The sequence below is a fragment of the Manis javanica genome, chromosome 4, assembly GCF_040802235.1.
Source record: "Manis javanica isolate MJ-LG chromosome 4, MJ_LKY, whole genome shotgun sequence".
Taxonomy (NCBI): domain Eukaryota; kingdom Metazoa; phylum Chordata; class Mammalia; order Pholidota; family Manidae; genus Manis; species Manis javanica.
The window spans coordinates 52,962,757-52,977,936 of record NC_133159.1 but is presented as its reverse complement, the minus strand read 5'-3'; the positions used below and the strand labels follow the sequence as shown (position 1 = coordinate 52,977,936).

The 15,180-nt window shown below is 39.8% G+C and overlaps 1 protein-coding gene across 3 annotated transcripts in view; it reads right to left on the bottom strand.

Annotated features, from left to right (window-relative positions):
* Positions 1 to 15,180, bottom strand: part of CACHD1 (cache domain containing 1) — a 212,995-nt gene that overhangs the window by 98,938 nt on the left and 98,877 nt on the right. For all 3 annotated transcript variants that reach the window (XM_073234071.1, XM_073234072.1, XM_073234073.1), the window contains exon 3: positions 3,851 to 3,999. In XM_073234071.1, coding sequence (XP_073090172.1) covers positions 3,851 to 3,999 — 149 coding nt within the window. The remainder of the gene's footprint in view (positions 1 to 3,850; positions 4,000 to 15,180) is intronic.

Sequence of the window (15,180 nt, the reverse complement as noted above, 5' to 3'; positions counted from 1 at the left end):
CCATATATATATCACCTTCAAAAGTCTGTTCACATTCACTTAATATTTTCATTTAAGTTAACTCACTTTTTAAATTTAGGTATATATATATATATTTTAAAGGAACTATTTTATTGCCATAAGAGAAAAAAACATTATCTCTTGATATATAGGATGACACTGAAAATCCCTAATTGCCAAATAAAAAGGCCACGACCTAAAAACATCTCCCTACAATGACCTTATGAGGTTGGTACTACCATTATTCTCACCTCACTGATAAGGAAATAGAGGCTCAGAATTAAGTGACTTTCTAAGGTCAATTTATGAGTGAAAGAGGTATGATTCAAACCAAATCTGCCTGGCATTGAAATAAACTATTTTTAGTCATGACCTTAAATTGCTTCCCAAGACCTGGAGTTCTTCCTTATGGCATTTAACTCCAACATAAGATCGCTGAAATTAAAAATGTATACACTTTTGGACAAATCAGAATATAGAAAAAAGAGCCCTAAAAGTGTGTTGAGCAGGATACCACAACAGTTAGAAAATGCAGATAAAAGTGTTTTATGAGGTAACAAAGGCAGCTTAGGACTCCTACCTGGGTCAGCCCAATAACTTACTTTTAACTCTTTCTGTCTTTGAATATTTATTAAAAAGGTGGGTGTCTTGTAATTGTCTAAAGTGTTCATGTTCAACCAATGGCTAGAAAAACATCAGCTCAGGGTTAACTCCAAAAATTACACATTTTTCCCTCGTAGGTGAGTTCAATCACAACCAAGAAGACTCAGTCTAAGAGAGTATTAGTTGTCACTTGCTGTTGCTTGATGCAGTCTTACCAGGTATCTTAATAGGCCACCTGTTTGCTGCTCATCTGTTCATCTCCTGATTGCTCAGTTTTATCATCAGAATTGCCATGTTTTACAAGATTCTCCCCACACGGCAGTTCCCAGCTCTGTAGAGTCCTCATTTAACATTCAGTACAGAAGTCCAGTCTCTGGAGGAGGACAGCCCCGCCTACGAATCCACTTACGAGGCCTGCATCCTTCCAGGAGAGCAATGGAGGTGCTTGCAAGTTAAATTGGACTGAGAAATTCTGGGGGGACAGAAATTATATTTATGTTTCCTTGTATTTATCATAAGGTAGACCACTGGGTTTTGCCAAATATCTGGGTGGGCTGCATCTCAGAACTCAACCCGTATCTCAGCATATTCAAAATGGAAATCACTGTCTTCACCCCAAAACCTTCTGATTTAAGTCCTCACCAACTTCTGATGTGTGTATGTATACATGAATGTATGGCCATTTTCACAGGCCAGAAAATACTCCTCTGCAGCTTGGCTGCATCTTAGCATCTCACTTTTATGGATGCGATATAATTTCCCTAATTTACTAATTACTTAACTAATTAGTAGCAATCCCTATTATGAATAATTTACGTTATTTACAATATTCCCTATTAAACAGCACTGCAATAACTTTCTTTAGAAGTTTATATTTATAAACATTTATTTTCTTATGATATTCCTCCAAATGGCCAGATAAAAAAAAATACATACATTGAAGTTCACAGAATTTTTTGTGATGCCATCCACTGGGGTACATTTCTCTGCTTTAAAGAACCACAGTATTTCTTTGCTGGGTCCCATTTTGCCCTATTAATTATGCTTAGGGTTTGTCACACCCAGTAATTTTTAAATTTCTCAAGAGTAAACAACCCCTTACTCATCTCCATATTCAAATCAATGCAGAGTCCAACCAATAATAATTGAGTACAATTGCCAGGTGCTGGGGTAAAAATAGATGAGGTTGTAATTGCTACCCAGGACAGCAGGGGAGGCAGACCTACCAAGAACCATGTGTGAGATACTAAGTTCTACACTATAATAGAGTCGTATGGAACTTCCTATGGCAACACAGACAAGGGAGCAACGAATTCCTCCAGGACCAAAGGGAAATGAGGAGAGGGGAAAAAAGAGGTAATAGGCAAGTTGTTGAGTTACTTCTTGGGACATTAACAGAAAGTCATGAGGTATGCAAGTAATAGCAAGGATACATATGGGTAGATTTACAAGGAGATGCCAGTCAAGTCAACCTTTTTGTTTCATCCAGAGCAGTAGTTCCACCTCAGAATTTATAAAAATCTCCCAACTTCTAAAGCAGGGTTTTTCAGCCTCTGCACTACAGACATTTTGAGCCAGACAATTCTTTGTTTGGGGGGCTGTCCTGTGCTTTATAGGAGGTGTAAAGGCGTCCCTGGCCTCTGCTTGCTAGATGTCAGTAGCAACTTTTTCCATCTTCCAGCTGTGACACTGAAAATGTTTCCAGACGTTACCAAATGTCCTGGCGTTAGGGAAGATCACCCCTGTTTTACAACACTGTTTTAAGCATAATTCTAGCTCTAAGACTTCTCTTTTATTTTACAATCTTTTCTCCCTGCCCTGAAAAGCAGTTTTTCTTTGATTCAAAGTCCACTGGATCCTCATTTTATTTTTATGTAGAGACAAGTTGTCAAAAACATTGTTACTGATGCTCAAACTATAAAAAAGAACATCTTCTTTGATTAAACCTAAGAACCTATTAAACCCAATGAAGAAATGAAATGTTCGCTATGATATGGAAGTGGACAAACATAATGGCTTATATTTGTCCAGAACATTAGTTTACAAACTATTTTCAAATTTTATTTCACTGAATGTTCACAACACCTGTGAAGTATTCATTACTGTTCCCATTCTGGAGAAGACTGGGTGGTTCAAAGACATCACTTACCCAACACCACTGGAGTGCTGAGAGCTGGCATAGGATTCTTATCCAGTCTCATTCCAAATTATATACACTTTCCATTTAGTTTAGTAGACAACTAGCATGAGCTTCCTTAGGCCACAAATAGGGTAAACCAGAGAGAAAGGCTCACCTTGGCGTCACACAGATGGAGAAATAAAAAATGACTTGAGGAGTCCCTACTACCTTTGTAGCCCACCAAGAAACTATAGTAAGTAAAAACTTGCTTGTGGAAGCAAAGCATCATTTAACCACCCAAAACTTTGTAGAGCCATCCTTTGCACAGCTTTAAGAGCATTTATTGTGCAAAAAGGAGAAATGCATACTAATTATGGTAACACACTCATAATTTTTAAAGTATGTTAACATCTTTTAATCATTCTAAATAGCCCTAGAAAATTTGTAAAATAAAAATTATTATCACAGATAGAAAACCGAGCATAAAAATAAAAATTAAAGTAACTTAAGGTCACACAGCTAATTAGAGACCAAGTCAAAACTCAGTTTTTATATCTCTGGATAAGTATTCTTTCCAATACAATTTCTAGCATCACATGACCCCACATCCCTCCATATAAATATCACTAGGCCAATAAATAAAAATATCCCCAGCCATACAAATACTAATTCTGTTTCAAGAAGTCACATTTACCTTGGTACTTTTAAAAATAAATATCTACACTAAAGTATGAAGTGGGAATTTTTGCTACTTTATCAAAGACAAAAAACACTCTTTTAACTTAGACAAATTACCAGGACACTTCTTCGTCATGGCCCATTAGCTGACCCATGAAAAAATGTTTGCAATTTTCTAGACTTATGCATCTCTGTACTTAAACAATATTCGGTACTTGTGAACCTGAATTCCAGCATGACAAGAAGGTAGGCAGGGAGAGTCCAGGAATTTCCTGGATAGAGAATACTGAGTCACAGTTCTTTAAAAATTACTTGTCTATGCAAAGATAAAGGGCTTATTTAAGGTAAGAAAACTATATACTTTGCAAGAAACAAATATAGGTATTTTGAATATGAATGGATAACAAATTCAATTTGTGATTTAGACAAGAAAAAATTTTAAAGTCTTACTCCATCATGGAAGGTGGGATAGTACAGCAGTCCTGAATTGCAGTTAGTGGGGAGGTCAGGTGAGCTGTATAAGATGCTTCTACAACTTGCTTATTCCGGTTGACCACATCCAAGTAACGGTTGAACTTCTCTCGGATTTTTTTGGCTAGCTGTGGGACAACAGTAAGCAAAATAAATCAAAAGCCCAAGACAATAATCCACTGTATTTTTTCTAATAAGCTAATTCATTTGTGTCACAGCTGCATGTATGAAACTTCACACACCCAAGTCTTAGCCCAATGAGTATATTGAAACAGAAACTGCAAAATGCCCAAAAGGATACTCAGACAATAACATCTCCTATTTTATAAAAGATGATGACACATTAAGAACTTGTCCTGTGTTCATATTCAAATAAAGCAATACCAATCCATAAATGCCTTGCTGAATAAAACAAAATCTACTGATATTACTGTCAGCTTAGCAGTGGGCATTAGGAGTTACAGAGCAACATTAGGGACTGGAAGAAAAAACCCATTATTCATGGTTGTGGATTCACACAGCTTTTTGGGTAGGGTGGGTGAAACACATGAAGGAAGGGAAATGACATTCAGTATCTTCTGCTACACAACTCCAGGAGCACCAGTCATGGCCTTCTACATGAATGGCAAATCCCTGGAGTTTGGCAAAGCATGCATCCACATAAAACAAAGTACAGTGTTAGAAATATACTTGTGTTTGGTCTGTTACACCTTTAAGAGGACAAATGTCTTTTGTAACTGCTGTGAACAGAACATTTCATCATACTTTCCTGTGCGAATAACAAAAGCAAATTGAGAGGCATACTGCTTTTTCCTCCATGGTTCCGATCAAATATCACAGCTTAATTACAGATCTCCGAGGAAAACAATGTTGTTTTTCTTCCCCTTAAACAAATTGTTACCCAAATGAGATGACTGATAGAATTATAGCAAATTGGTTCTGTAGAGTATTCATTATCAGCACACTAGAGGAGAACTAATCATCTCCTTCGGGTCATGCATCTCACACAACCCAGAAGTTTATAGACTGAGAACATGGAGCCAAACCAGAATATCTTCGTTGGTTATTTTCAAGCAGATTTTAAAATTTGATTTTGTTCCAGTGGTATTTGGGAGCTTTACAGGGCTCTTAAATAATTGAAGTTCTCGGCCTTGCTAAATATTGCACAAACGATTAAGTCTGGATAAATTTCCAGATGCAACAAAAGAAAATGAGTATGTTTAATTTGATAATAGGTTGTCCATATTCATTTTAGCATTTTCAAAGGAGGAATTGTGTGTTTCAAAAATTAACAAGTTCACCAGCAAGTCTACTCCCTGAGCTAGTCTTACATTTTTTCTCATTGAGGTCTTTGCAATAAAATGTACAGACACAGCTTAATTTCCTATCTTAATTTAGACCACCAGTGATTTTGAATCCCAGGGGACATTTGGCAAAGTCTGGAGACAATCTTGGTTGTTACAGCTTGATGGAGAGTGCCCCTGACATCTAGTAGGTAAAAGGCCGTGTGCTCCTGAACATCCCACAGTGCACAGGACACCTCCCCCTAACCAAGACTTACAGCGCCTAAAATGCTAAGAGCATCCCATTTGAGAAAACCTAATGTAGAGAAAAGTCAAAGATAATTATTCCAGTTTGTAATTTAATCAATAGATCCCAAATTGTTCTTCTTGGTTAGTTCTCCACCCATCAAAATGGTACTTTGAAGAAAAAAAATAACAAATTTCAGTATTTGTAAATTTCTATTTGGTTGTTTTTCTTTTCCCAAAATAATGGGAAAGAGGCCATCATATATGCCCATGATTCTTTAAAATGTAGCCCAAACTTAGAAAGAGGACTATTTGCTCATTATCAGGAGATATGCTACATGTTTTTTAAACAGCAGTTTACACTAATGTTACAATCCTTTTTCCCCAGACTCTCATATTCAATGGGCAGTTGAGGACAAGAGAGCCTAACAGGTCCAGTTTAAAAACCTAAACATAATCTCATAGCACCACCCTGCATTCCACCTCGTAACACACATTACACTTTAATGATGGTATCTGTTTAACATCTGGTTATCCTACTAGACAGTATGCTCTGTAAGGTACTATGTAGGTTTCTGCTCATCTCTGTATCTTTAGCACACGGCCTGGCATGGTAAGCAGACCAAAAATGTTTAATGAATTAATAAAGTTCAAAAAACTTCACCCCCGAGTCATCAACTATGTCTTTTGGTCTAAGGATCAAAAACTCTACGTAACAGTGAATACTTATTTAAAAAAAATATACAGTATGTATTTCTGGAAACTTCATTAGGAGCAAGTTCTACCTTTTTTTCTTAGGTTCTGAAATAAAATAAAGATCATTATTTTTCCTCCTACAAGAATCAATAGTGTAGTCCTTCACTGCCCTTGGGAACAAATGTTCTGTAACAGGATAAGGATCAGTTGTACTTGAAAGGACTGTAATTCCAAACAGTATCTTTGCAAATTCCATTTTCATCTTAGAAATGAATTTGTGATAGTTTCCATCTCTTTTTCACACACATACAAACACACACACAAACATCTGAGAAATATCCAAATGTTTCTTCTAAGTTTTTCTACTTAAATTCAGACCTAGAGAATTGTGATATTCTAATCGGGCTCACTGCCTGTTTCTATATGAGTGAAGAATGACTCCTACATTTTTAAATGTCTTTTTTAGAAGGGCATTTTATGATACCTAAAAGCTATGAAATTCAAATTTCAGTGTACATTATTAAGTTTTATTGAAATAGCCAAATGTTAAAGGCTGCTTTCATTATACAATGGCAGAGTGAAATAGGTACAATGGAGACTGTATGGCCTCCTTTGCTACAGGTAGAAGTCAGTAGCCCCTAACACATCCCAAGACAGGGCCATAATCTCAGTAGTTCTATAAATATTTGCTTCTTTAACACTTTTTTCCATTGAGAAGTGGGGTCTATGTTCCCTTTTCTCCCACTTCTTGAATCTAGGTAGGCTTATGATGGCTTCTACTGGTAGAGTATAGAGTAAGGGATGCCATGTAACTTGGAAGGCTAGGTCATAAAGGGCTATGCAGCTTCAGCCTCTCGGAATGTTTTCAGTACCATGCTGTCGGAAACCCAAGACACATGGAGAGGCCACAGTTAAGTGCTTGGCTGGCAGCTCCAGCTGAGCAAATCTTCAAGTCATCCCAGCCTAGGTTCCAAGTATGAGTCAGGAAGCCCCAGGATAATTCCAATCCCCAACCCCCAGTCTCCCGTGATGAAGCCCCAGACATCCTGGAGCAGACATAAGCCATACTTGCTGTGCCTGGCTCATGTTCCTCAGCCATAGAATTTACAAGCATCAAGAAATAGTTGTTTATGCCACTAAATTTGGGGTGGATTTCTATGCACCAGCAAGTAACTGGGATGCCCAGGATAGGCTGAACTCCATTCTAAGATGAAAACACTGAAGCTCAGCTAAGCAGAGCTGCTCTGATCCACGCCCTGCATCTAAATCATCAGAGTGATCAAGATTGTAACCTGTGGGGGTTATAAACCCATTGCAAAGAGGTTTCAGGGTTCTTCAGAAAATTCTAATAGCTTCTGTATGGTGGTAACTACCATGCACTAGGCACAAGGAGCCTACAGTGTAGGTTTTGTCATCTTCTATCAGTGAAGTTATTGTGTGGCCCAAAGCGACAAAATAAGTGAAAGAACTCACTCAAACTCAGAACTGCCTTGTCTATAAAGTCTATATATTCACCTGCTCAGGTATGGTGCTCTAGACAAACCAAAAAAGCTGTGATGGTGGCTTGAAGTAAAAAATTATAACAAATCACACAATCTGAAGAATGGAACTCCTGTTAACACAACTGGCTGAGGCTTAGGGCAGGGGCAGAGCACCCCTCACTGGGCAGCCATGTTACTGTGATGTTCCTTGGAGGTCTGTGCATGCGTGTGCACAAGTGTGTGTGGCACGTGGTGTGTGGGTATGTGCAGGTGGGAGTTACTGTTACTGCGATGTTCTTTGGAGGAAGGTATGTGTGTCTGTGTGTGCACACACACATGTGCCTGTGGTGCGTGTTGGGGGCGGAGGGGTTGCTGATGGAAGGGAGCCTGTCAGAAGTCCCTCTCCCTGGTGAGGGTGGGCCTCAAGCTGCATTTTTATCAGTGGAGGCAGTACTTCACATGCAGAGCCCAGACACAATGACAATTAACAAAAGGTCTCACATACCAGTTCCTTCCACTTGGGTTAACCCCTCTCACTCAGAAACTCCTCATGTTGTGACACCCCATCTTGCCTTCAAAAAAAAAAAACTGGCTAGTAAGTACTAACTACTGAAGGTTAAATAACTTGTTCAAGGTTACAAAGCTAGTAAGTAGTCCAGCTGGAATCCTAACCCGGTAGTATTGGCTTCAGAGCCTAAGCTTCAACCTTGAGGTGATACTGCTTCTCTTTGTCATACACAGAGACCAACCCCTTTGCCCCCATTTCTTTTCAAACCCACTTTAACAAATGCTGTGCGATTCTTGGCAGAATACCATAAGCCATACACAGGCTCATTATTTTGTGGTAAGAATCAGATTTTTAAAAATATTTAGAATTCTTCATAATTCCCATGAAAAAACAAAACTTTGAGAAAGTTTAGAATTGTTAATTCTGCTACCAATGTACAAAAGGGACAGGGCCAAATTTGAAATAATGTGTTCTCCAAAAACAATGCCCACCTACTATTACCTGACTACTGTGGTACAAGTTATATCAAACTAACTCAAACTGTTCTGATTACTCCAGGGTGTCTGTTTGTTTGTTTATAACCTGGAAGGGGAACAGAGTGGATGTACTGTCCCTTCCTCAAGGAAGTAAACTTTAGAATTCAAGATTTTACTCTCGATTTTCACCAATAATGTCATCATAGGGTAGTAAGATGAAACTGTAATTCCCATTTTACAGGTGAAGAAACTGAGGCCTATGAGCTAAAGGGTCTCTTAACTCCCAGGGGATGCTTTGGCCTCCCTCAACCCCACTGCCTGAGATGACCTCCCTGTGCCCTATGACAAGGAATGTGATAGTGACTCACTCCGGAAACCTCATTTTTTTCCACTGTCCAAAAGCAATCTCTTAGCATGCCAACCACATCCCGTTTGCTCAGCAAGCATAACAGAATCTATTAGAGTAACGATAGCCCACAGAGAGATTAAGTCCTGAATGTATCCCTTAAACTGAAAAGGTCTGGCTACCAACACAGAACCTTCCAAGGGGCCAGACAAATTCTGGGTCTGTATCCCACCATGATCCCTGCAGACAGGGGAAAACAAAGGACATCCTCAACAAAAAGCTACAGGTGGACCCACAATCCTCCTCAGTGTAATTAAAAACATTTTTCTCTCCACAGCTCAGCTTTCATCTTTTATCCTTCTTTATCCTCTCCCCTTCATCCCTAAGGGGTTTCTGAATGCTGATGAGACAAGGGGACTAAAACCATCTTGTCATCTTTTGGGTCAATTCTTTGGCTAGCCTACATCCAGCCATGGGTCAAATGATCAGTAGGTAGCGCGCCGGTCCCCATGGGAACGGATTCTAATTTGTCATCATCTCCAGTGACAACGTTTCATCACAACATCAATGAATTTCTTTCTTGCTGAATTTCACTTCCCTTAATTTTCCCATAGACATTTCTGTCATTTGCATACTTCCCCAGAGCCTCCTTTTTAAAAGCTCTTTTTACCTTAGCTTTTATTCTTCTGAAGATTGGAATGCGGTGGGCACACAGTTAGAAAAAGGTAAAAGAAAACAAAAATGCGAAGACATAATACACACTTTATTTATGTCTCTCTTCCTAAAACTCCGTAAGGAGTTTTAAATGTTAGAAAAAGCTTTATTTAAAATACATAACAATGAAGCTGACAGGCACAGACAGGAAAGGTACCCTAGAGGTTTGAAGATTCAGAGCAAAGTTCCTACTGAATGTAGAAAAGTTTAACATTTGACATTCAAAAACCTTTGTGTTGTGATAAGAATTTAATAGTGGATCTCCTTTTCCTTCATTTCCAACCTATTACTCAAGAATAAACCTTTCATTTTCCAGCAAGTTTTAGGACTCGGTTATTTATATGTATGTGACACAGAAATAATTTTAAGTATATGCAAGCACTAATATTGAACATCTCTGAATATCACCGTAATGCATTCCAAAGTTCAAGTAGAAAACATTCTTATTGTTTCATGTTTCACACAATATAGAGGATATAAGAAATACTCTGCCCTTGTTATTTTTATTATTAACAGTTCTAATATTCCAGATAGCTTTCCCAATTAGTAACTGGGAATTTGGGCAAGGTACTGGACTTCCCTTAGCCCTGGTTTCCTTGTGAGTGAAATAGGAATAATACCCCTTCCAGGGCTTACTGGGATGTTCAAATGAAACAATGACTGCAAAGCCCAGGGTAAGTACAAGGGATTATTCTTATTCTATGCAGCTCTGGTCTAGGAAGTGCATGTGGTGGTAATGGGGAAATACGTGGGGTCTAAATTTTACAATAATACAGCCCAGCTGTAAGTAAAGGGAGAGTGAACTACCTGAATATTAACCATTTTATTCATTTAACTCATCCTATGGAAATAGGAAACCTGGCACAGGGTTGGGGAAGGGGGCATTTTTCCTTAGAATAAGAGCAAATTGGCACAAAGGGCTTACTTAAGCTTTGGAGTCAAATAAATTAAATCCAGCTCTGCCATCTACTAGCTAAATGGAACCAGGCAAATTTTTTTCTCTAAGCCTCAACTTAATTACCTCTAAACTGGGAATAATAATAGCTGCTTCATGTTGTTATTTGAGAACTAAGAGGGATAAGGTTTGTAAAGTATATAGCAGAGCGTGCAACATATTGCAAGGGCCAAATAAATGGTTAGTAAACAGCAATGACAACAAGAGTAACAACAGTTACTCTTATTGTAGTTGTTATGAGACAGGGACCATGGATGTAGTCAGAGTAGGGTGAGGGCCTCCGGAGGGGGCAGGGCAGGATATTTGCAGTCAGAGCAATGTAACTACATGCAAGGAAATCACCCTGCTAAAACTCTATGTTGGACATTGAGCTCTAGAATCATTCTTCAGTGAAATCAGTTAAAGTTCCCCAGATAAAGAAGAGTAGCACATGTTTTGTTATGCTAATCATTTGTAATCATGTGTAAGATTCACTTTAGCATACTAAAAGGCCCAGGCCTATGTGCTGTCTTTCCTCCTCCAGATCTGACAAGGTGATTCTGCAAACTGAGCAACTAACAGCATGCAGACCCAGCTGTAGACGGCATGGTTAAAGGCAGGAAGAATTCCATCTTAAAGATAAGATTGCATTTTAACACCCAAGAAGTTCAAGAGGCAAGATTCTTTAGCAAGTAGACAATACCTCAGCCCACCTTGGGGGCTGGGCAGGCAGCCTTTTGATAAGCTCCCAGACCAAGGTGCCGGTGTCCCAGAGAGAAATCAAGGCATGAAATTCCTTACAGTTAAGTCAATTTTTAATATTCAGGGACCACTAAAGTCCACACCCCTGTTTTTTCATGTTCTCGAAAAATCCTCAACTGTCTATAAAACAACACACCACTACGGACTCTCTTGTCTCCTCCTGGCGTGAGCCGGGAGCTCTGTCCTTTCACTGTATCTCTAAATAAAAGCCTGTACCTTGCCCTCCTACCTTGACTGTTTGTGAAGCTCATTCTTCTGCTCTGCAAACAAGAACCCCGGCATCAGTTATTGTTTAGGGTACTCTGAAGGGAGAATCTCTAAAGACATATTCTCGGCAACTGGAGAGGCGTCAGCATGGATGCGGTAATGCCGGGCTGCTTTACTTAGGCTGCCAGTTCCTCTTCTAGAGCACCATGTTGTATAGGTTACTTATCACTGTCTCAGGCTGCTCAGGATTCTTCTGGGGTCCATTCTAAACTCAAAGATCTAATGATGACTTATTCTTCTGCCACATTTTATCATTTTCAAAGCATTTTTACATGACTCATCTTATGTGTGCTTTCCAACAACCTTGGGAGCTAGGGAGAACAGGTATTCCCTGTTTATAAGCAGAAAATCAAGGCTCAGGGGTGAGCCTGGGCTCATGCTGAGTAAGTATAGAAGGCAAAGGAGCCCAGTTCTTCTCATCACTTGCTTTCTCTATAAAAGCTCTCCCAAATTCCAGAAAAATGTGACCTCTTCTAGATCAAATTATCTAAGTTCTACTCATTCTTCTAGTCTCAGGCCAATTTTGTCTTTTTGCAGCCTTCTCAGACCCTTCTTTTCCACCATCGTGTAGGACCTACCATCATCTGTGCACTCATATCCTGCTTTGTATTGTTCATCTTTCCTATTTAAGGATTTCATTTTCCCCAGCAAACCAGTAACATAGTAATTAGTATCGATTGCTTACTATGCGTTGGGCACTTTGAAAATTTACATGACTTTACATGATGCCTTTTATTCCTCACAAAAACTCCTGGTAATTGCTATATGCCTTTTTTATAGATGGTTCTGACAGATTAACTTGCCCAAGGTCACTTAGCTAATGAGTAGAATAATTAGATCAAATCCATGCTCTTGAACTACTGTATATGCACTTTTATTTAATGTAGTACCTAGCATCTAGAGAGACTTAAAAGGATTCTTTACTGTATTCATCTACCCTCCTACAATATACCACTATTTGCCATATTAGAAAAATCCATTTTCAGTTCTAGAAAAGGACAGATAACCTATAAATATCACTGATAACCAGTTCAGGCCAATCAAACTCTGGGCCTTTCTCGTTTCCTATCTTGACTTCCCTCTAGGGTAGCTGTTCTGGGGTAAGTCTTGCTAAGAAAAGAAAAGAAAAAAAAGAACACCATTTTAGAAAAGGTGGCAGCTGCCATAGTTGTGACATGGCTGTCCATCCACTACTAGTTCAGGCTTCATGAAATGGCTCTGTAGAGCAGAGCCTGGGCATGGCAGACAATGATACAGGACAAGATAGATGAAGACCTAGAGATGGAATAGGGCCAATCAGAATTTCCAATGACCCACAGGGGTTTCAGGGTTGTCTGAGGGATGTGTGGGAATAGCACATCCAGCAGAGAAGCGGGGCAGCCGCTGACAGATGAACTGCAGGTGGACCGGGAAGATTTATGTGCAAGGCTGTCTGGGCTCCAGGGTCACATACCCTGATCCTGTGAGAGGTGGGGCCCCTGTGGCTGAACTGGGGAGGAGTGCGATGGAAAAACAGAAGGCAAGTGCTGACATGCCCGAGCACAGGAGGAGGCTGCGCTCCAGGAAAAGGAAGAGAGAGGCGGCTTCTTTCTTTAAGTAGAATGCAGGTTTGCTTTAATGGGTATAATGGGCTTTGCCCTGGGCAGCAGTTCGTGTTAGGTATTTCAGGAGAGTCCTGGAAACACACACCAGGCCTCCTGAAAGCCAAGGTCATCAACTCAAGGGCTCGATGGGCTCTTGCCCTGTTTTTCACCCTACTCCACCCTCAACAGCCAGATCAGAACAAAAGAAACAATGGGAATGGCAGGCTTCAACCCACTGCTCCTCACTTCACTCTGTAACAGGAGCCCCTGAGGTGAGGTTCCTTTGAACCAAAATAAGCAAGTGCTCAGACCTTGAAAGTTTACTGCCAGTTCCTTCACAGGAAAGAGAGGTTCAATTTAGTCTTGACCTTATAAAGAATTAAGAGACTAAGAGCTGTGGAGGGTGGGAGGAGCAGGGGCCACAGCACACAGAATAATCTCCAACACTGAATTCAGAGATGAGCTTGCATAGTGTATTCAAGAAAGAAAGGGGGGAAAATACCATGGGTTTGTGAACCTAGAAATTCTGTACTGACCTATGAAAGGCTGTGAAAAAGGATAGAAAACCCAGTCCCTTTACTCTTACCATGTAAACGAGTACAAATGTCTGCTCCTAACTTACAAACTCCAAGGATAACTAAAAGTATTCCAAGTATCAGGGCCACTGGAGGAAGTAGGGACCGGTTGGGAAAGCTCTGGGAACCTGAAATTTCCCCCAAGCCCAGTCTATTTAACCCACACCCAATGCAAATAATATCTCATCTCATGCTGCTGGGACTAGGGAAATGTTTTCTGTAAAAATGAATGATGAAATCTGACCTAGCCTATACTTAGAGGCTAACTGACCAGAGCATTTTAAGATTCTTCAGGGGCCCTTTGAAAGAGCATATCAATCAAACACTTGCCAGCAAGTGTCAATTAGCTCAGCAATGAAGTGGAAAGATGACACTGGCCGGGCAACAAAAATCTGCTACTACTAAACACTTCCTTATCCTCAACCTGGCCAAGGACTTTTATTAAATCCCATTCTTGGGAAAACAATCTTGAGACACAGTGAAACAGGAAACAAAAAATCTTTCCATTTCCCCTTTATTAATGTTAATTCGACTTACCTTTCTAATGGAATATAACATGTCATTTTAAGACTTGATTGACACACAGTTCTTCAATGACAGCAGAGCTCACTTACAGTATGTAACAGTAGGCCCCATTATGAAAGGTAAGTTGGCCCAAGACAGAGTCCAATGCGTAGTGTATTATTTGGAGTAAAAAATTCCCACAACACAGATCCCTTTTAAAACTGAGGGGAAAGATCAATCCAAGAGAAAACATCTTATACACATTTGATTTCTTTAGCTGTTGAAGGCTGGCCTTGAGTATCATAAGCACCTGAGTCTTGAATATGGTGTGATAATCTTAGGAGGTAGGCGCATTCTCTCTCTCGGTCCTGCCTTCAAAAAGTGAAGCCAGCTTGTAATGTACTTACCTCACTAGATAGAGAAACAGCACTTCTTGGATTTCATTTCAAGATACTTGGGCAGTGGTAAAGCACCCTTTGACATCTAGGGGCCTCTCCACCTGCAGACAGAGAGCTCTCAGCTCTAACACAGAGGCATACAATTTTTGTTTTTCTTTTTTTATAATTAGGAAACAGCAACACTCACACAGACCACTCAGATGAGGTGCAAATATTGGGTGCTAGTGGGAAATGCATTGCTATTGAGACTTGCTAGAAGCAACAAAAAGTCATCTTTCCCACGTGGGTTCCAAAGCAGAGGAATGCGGATATTTGCCTCAAACCACAATAATTTTATTATATCCTTCTCTGAACTGGTCTGTGTGTTCCCTTGCCAAGCTGCACTGATATCACTCTCTAACTCACAGTTGGATTTAGGAAGGTCTTCTCATCCCCTATCTGATGACAGGAAGGATTGCAAACAGAAGAACTGGGGCTTGTCTGCTCTCCATCAGCTGTTTGTTTCCATAGGATTCACTAACTTGCTCCCCTCGAGG